A 6,000-nucleotide genomic window follows, 5' to 3' on the forward strand; every position below is an offset into this window, starting at 1 on the left:
GGCAGAGCCTTCAGCACTGAGGGGCTGTCCTCGAGGGCCGGGGAGCTGAAGTGGAACAGCAAAGCACGCTGGTCAGGTCTTGGTATGGGTCTGAGCTGCTCCCGGGAGGGATGCACAGCCAGGGAGCAGGGCTTACCCTTCTCCAGAGGCTTTGCAAACTGCTGCTGTACCCATCACCAGGGAAAGCAAGCTTCTGTGTTTTTAGCAGAGAGTGAGCAAGATTCTCCCCCAGCAGCATGGCAGTGCTGCCTGCTGGGCTGGCAGAGCCGCAGGGGCAAGGAGAGCTTTTGACTGAAATTTTGTGAGCCCCAAAATTGTGCTGCGAGTGTTTAATGCTTTTCTCCATTAGACAGCAAATTAGCCCTGGGCATGCAATCCAAATGAAGTTTTCAGCTCGACGATCGCCGCCTGCTCAGCAGGCAGCTTTAGCCCGAGCTCCCGCACACTGGTTGGTCAGCGAAATGGAGACCGCGACTTCTATTTATTGGTGCAATACAGTATTTGATACCGCTAATTACACTTAATTAGTCCTTCCACCATTTAATTAAAATGGCTTCTAATGATCGTGCTTCTTTGGCAGGCTCTTCGGTACCACCGGGAATTGCGCTGCCTGCAGTAAGCTGATCCCTGCCTTTGAGATGGTGATGAGGGCCAGAGATAATGTTTACCATTTGGACTGCTTCGCCTGTCAGCTCTGCAACCAGCGGTAAGGACGCGATTATTGCGCACACCGACGCCGCCTCATTTACTGCCCTGCCCGCGGAGCACCGAGGCGGTGGGGCCGGCTCCTGCCCGTGCCCGGCTCCCGGCGCGGCGGCGGCGGGCGGCACTGACCCCTAGCGGCTCCGGAGCCGCTCCTGCCCGCGGCTGCCGGGAGCCCCAAGCCCCGCTTTACTCTCCTACACCCCTCCTACAAAGGCTAAGCGCGGCCGAGGTTTCACTTCCAAAGTGGGAGCTGTTTTCTTTTAGGTGTTGTCCTCCAAAGTTTTATGGCTTATCCTCTAGAAATTGCAGCCCCAAAGGGCGGCGTGGAAGCGTTCCTGTAACTGCGGCACTGGAAGCTGAAGCGAGGGCCGCGAGTTTAGGTCAGCCTGGAGAACTGCCGAGGTGGATGCCCAGGAGCCTTTGGGATGGGGCACCCATCTCCTTCTGCAGCTACGAAAGGGTTTGGTGGTGAAGGCTCCTCTCCTTTAGTTCTTCGCCAGCTTCCTTAGGCTGTGCCTGTGTACAGAGCGTTAAATGCATCCAAGCAAAATCTAATATTGATACAGAGCATGCTGTGTTTTCATAAGCCTCGTTCTTCAAATCCAGGCTTGCAGGAGGCAGGAGACATGCCCTTCTATATGCATCCAGCTCTTCTTCCAGGACATCGGGGCCTGGGGGACCCCTGGCTGTTCATGGCAGTGCCGCACGCACTCCCGGCCCCTCCACGCTCTGACCAGGTTTGGGAAGCGGCAGCCAGGGGAGCTGGGGGCAAGAGTCACTTCTACATTGCTCTTTGGAGACTTCTATTAGGCACAGGATAATGAGGAGCAGCGGAATGCAGTCAGCTGGGTCTGTTCTTAGGGGGACTGAACTGCTGGTGGGGCACGTGGCTTTCAGGAGTGTGTGCGCAGTGCAGCTCTCCACTTAAAAGCTGTTAATTCGAAGTGAGATTGATTTTTAGCTTTTTAATGCAGAAGAATAGATGAATTTCAGAATTAGTAAAGCAGAGAGAGAGAAGAGTGGGCTCAGAGCCCCCTCCAGCCATGGGGCTCGGGCTGGGACCCAACACTGGGGGCTGTGGTGGGCTCTGCACTGTCCTCATCCCATTGATGTGGTGGATGCAAAGCGTCCCCTGGACCAGCATCAAAGGGCGTTATTTATCTTTAGAGGAAATGATGAGATAACTCTTCAGCAAGCAGGCAGGGTGAAAAAGCTATGGGCTGTCAATTTACACCTCTCCGATATTATATGTGGAACTTTTTTGACCTTAATGGTCAAATAAAATTGTTAAATATCACAAGCCTCTCTGTCAACTTCAATACAAACAGAACAATTTACATGGTATATGGAGAGCGGTGCCCTTCGCTCAATGAAGATAAAGGTTAGGAGCCCAGCCATCAGGAAATTTCTATTTGTTGTTCAGCACTGTACACAAGGGGATGAGGAAGGACTTAATAGCCAGTCCTTGCCTGGAAATGAGTGCAAATACCTCCTTGCCAGGGGGAGCTGGGGAAGCACGGTACCAGCACAGGCCTCACACCAGCTCTGTAACATCACCTGGAACTCCATCTGCAGCGACATCGCGCTCAGGTGCCTCAGCCCCAGCCTGCCCCACTGCCCTCTGCTCCAACCAGTGCATCCTTTCCTTCTGTAATAAAATCACCCGGTGCCAAAACTCATTAAAGCTCTTAATTCATTCTTTCTTCCAGGTTCTGTGTGGGAGACAAGTTTTTCCTGAAGAACAACATGATCTTGTGTCAGATGGACTATGAGGAAGGGCAGCTGAACGGGAGCTTCGAGTCCCAGGTTCAATAGCGATCTCTGCTCAGCTGGAGCACTGTGGATGGGCGCTGGGCCGCAGCCAGCCGTCTGTCAGCTTGCCTGCAATATTTTTTTAATTCTGGTCCAGAGAGGACTATATACATTGTAGTACTTTCCCCCCACCCCCAACACAAAGCAGTTACAATTTTAGATGTACAGTTGTGCCTGCTTAGCTGAGCACTGCATTGCCTGTATGTTTGTGAGTTTCTGGGGTCTGGGGGAGGGCTCTGTACAGTCTGTTTTCTGTATATAAACTGGAACATTTATTTTATGAAAAATGTAATGCAATTTTATTACTGGTGTGAATTAAAAATTATGAATGTTTCCTGGTCATCTTAGCTGTGGTTTGTTTGTGTGGTGAATGGCTGTATTTCTTGGGCTTGATCATTTTTTAAACATGAATACGGACATCCCTGGGACAGGCATAATTAAAGCAGGGGGGTCCCACACGTGAGAACTGGCTGTCCAGGGAGGTGGGGGGGTTGGGGTTGGACTGGACGATCTTGGTGGTCTTTTATCCTTAATGATTCTATGGCATTTACGCGTAAAAATGTAGGTAGGTACTTCTTCGTAGATAAGTGTTTGGACCTTTTTTAACCCTTGTTAACATTTTGTTGGCAAAGGGTGGATGTCGGGGTCTGGAGTGGTCACAAGCGTGGGCTGATGGTTGGACTGGATGATCTTAATAGTCCTTCCAATGCTACTGATTTTATGTTTCACTGAAATATTTTATTGACAGCATATTGCCTGAGCTTTAAGATCAAACACAGAGGATCTACACCTTCCTGGTCAAGAGCTCCTCTGGGCCCAGGTTTCATTGGCCTGAGGTTAAGGATACCGAATGTTTTTCCTCTGCTATAAAGCAAAAATACTTTTTTTTATGACTAACTGAAGATGATGGATGGATAATAAGGAGGAAACAGGTTGGGATGAGGGTGCACTGCAGAATCGTGATAGAAGTGGTTTGTTGTTTTTTTTTTCTTAATGTGCAGCAATGTAAAAAGTTGAGCTAACCAGCAACCAGGAGAGGGGAGAGAGGAGCGGAAGACAGTGCAAGAGAAAAGAATGGCTCATGGAGTGGTGACTGGGATGGGTGAGTTGAAACAAGCCTAGTAAGATAACACCTTCGTGGCTTCTATGGCAGTGGCAGCCCAGCGGTGTGGTGTCAAGGAAGCTGGGGCTGGGGATATGAGAGCAGGACACAGAGCAGCACCATTGCCCATCCCTTCCTACCCCAAAAGGTTCAGTTAAAACCTGGGATGGCTCACTCTAAATGCAGTGGAGCATCCCTGTCAACCTCTCCTGTCCTTGTGCTCTGGACACGGCCCACCTGCAGCAGCACATCCCCTTGGGAGTGCTGGGAGTGCGAGTTCTTTAAAAATAAAGCTCCCAGGAGGACGATGCAATCAGGATTTTTTGTCTGAACGCTGCAAATTTGCTTAATAGAAACAAGTGCTGGAGTGCAGACCTGCTGTTGAATAATCACTTCCACTCTAAAGAACAGAGCAGGAGAACCTTTTGATGGTGTTATAGTCATCACTTGGCATAAATATTCATTCAAGGAATCAGAGCAGAGTAAATGGCATTTTAGACTCTAATCACTTAGTATTAGCAGATAGCCTTTTTACTGCTAAAGATAACCACTGCTTAATCAGTTTAGTGACCACTGCCGTTCCGTGTGACATTTACGCCTCTGCCTCAGTGCCTGTGCTGGGGATGTGGCTGCGGGTGACTCCTCAGCCCAGGTCTCTGGGCTTCCCAGCCCATCCCGCACACATGCAGCTGGCTTCAGCCTCTGAATTAGCTGCAGATCAAAGCAATATTTTAAGTTCGTACTGCAAATGTTGAAATCTGGGATCTTTCTTTTAGTCAGGGCTAACGGCTGATCACAGCACAGCCTGTTTCTGAGATTAAAAACAAGGCAGTACTTAAAGGCAATCAAAAATCTCAACCTTCCTCTCTATTCATTTTTAATGCTGGTGTAATTGCTGCACGGATTCTGGCTCTTCCTCCAGTCTTAATTTTTGTGTGCATGCATCTGTGTTTCAGAGGGATGTTATACTTCCCCGAGCAGCATTAGCGTTATTGAACACTCTGCTATCGACAACCCAGCTCCTCTGATTTCATATCTTGCCAAACAAGTTAATCTAATATTAACAGCGGTTTGTTACCACGTTGTTAGCTTAATTTACTTTACAAGAAATGCTATATTTGCATTTCAGCCCACTTTTATTGGCTCACAGGCTGTTTCCCAGCGCCAAGAAGAGCTCGCTCGTGCCGCTTTGTGCTGCTATGTGTGGCTGGGGGCATGGGGCGGGGACACGGCCCCAGTGCTGGGCATGGGGGAATGAGCACATCCTGGAAATGCTGTATTCAGAACAGCACGTGCACGGTCGCAGTTCTTACAGGAATACAGCTGAGCCATAGATAGCTGTTTTCCCTGGTGGCCAGTCTATACAGGAAATGACTTTAGTATGGAAATCATACAATCACAGAATTGTAGGGTTTGGAAGGGACATCAGGAGATCATCAAGTCCAACCCTCTGGCAAAGCAGGTTCCCTACAGCAGGTTGCACAGGTAGGTCTCCAGAGGAGACTCCACAACCTCTGGGCAGCCCATTCCAGTGCTCCATCCACCCTCACAGTAAAGCAGTTCTCCCTCATGCTCACAGGGAACTTCCTGCGTGCCAGCTGGTGCCCATTGCCCCTTGTTCTGTCGTCAGGCACCACTGAAAAGAGCCTGGCCCCATCCTGACTCCCACACTGCAGATGTTTATAAGCATTGGTAAGATCCCCTCCCAGTCTTCCCTCCTCCAGCCTGAACAGCCCCAGCTCTCTCAGCCTTTCCTCACAAGGGAGATGTTCCAGGCCCCTCAGCATCTTTGTGGCCCTCCGCTTGACTCTCTCTAGGAGATCCCTGGCATTCTTGCACTGGGAAGCCCAGAATGGCAAACAGCAATCTAGCTGTGGCCTCACTAGGGCAGAGTAGAGTGGGAGGATCACCACCCCCAATCTGCTGGCCGAACTCTTTGCAATGCACCCCAGGATACCACTGTCCTTGGCCACCAGGGCACACTGCTGGCTCATGGCCACCTATTTTGCACCAGGACACCCAGGTCCTTCTCTGCAGAGCTGCTCTCCAGCAGGTCAGCCCCTAACCTGTACCAATGCATGCAGTTATTCCTCCCCAGGTGTGGGACTTGCTCTTGTTGAAGCTCAGCAGGTCTCTCTCTGCCCAGCTCTCTGGCCTGCCCAGATCTTGCTGAACACCAGCACGGCCTTCTGGTGTGCCAGCCACTCCCAGCTTTGTATCACCAGCAATTTTGCTGAGGGTGGACTCTACCCCCCTGATCCAAGTCACTGATAAAGACCCTGAACAAGACCGGATCCAGCACTAACCCCTGGGGAACAGTGCTGGCTACAGGCCTCCAACTAGACTCTGTGCCACTGATAGCAGCCCTCGGAGGAACGCAG

General features: G+C 50.5%; 1 protein-coding gene across 3 annotated transcripts in view; it reads left to right on the forward strand.

Moving 5' to 3' along the window:
• Positions 1-2,848, forward strand: part of LMO1 (LIM domain only 1) — a 46,972-nt gene extending 44,124 nt beyond the window's left edge. For all 3 annotated transcript variants that reach the window (XM_065755747.1, XM_065755748.1, XM_065755746.1), the window contains exons 3-4: positions 581-706; positions 2,415-2,848. In XM_065755747.1, the coding sequence (XP_065611819.1) occupies positions 581-706; positions 2,415-2,520 (232 nt within the window). In that variant the 3' untranslated portion in view covers positions 2,521-2,848. The remainder of the gene's footprint in view (positions 1-580; positions 707-2,414) is intronic.
• Positions 2,849-6,000: the final 3,152 nt, after the last annotated feature.

The sequence above is a fragment of the Cyrtonyx montezumae genome, unplaced genomic scaffold (genome assembly GCF_038088225.1).
Source record: "Cyrtonyx montezumae isolate F1298 unplaced genomic scaffold, pur_monq_1.0 scaffold_10, whole genome shotgun sequence".
Classification (NCBI taxonomy): Eukaryota; Metazoa; Chordata; class Aves; order Galliformes; family Odontophoridae; genus Cyrtonyx; species Cyrtonyx montezumae.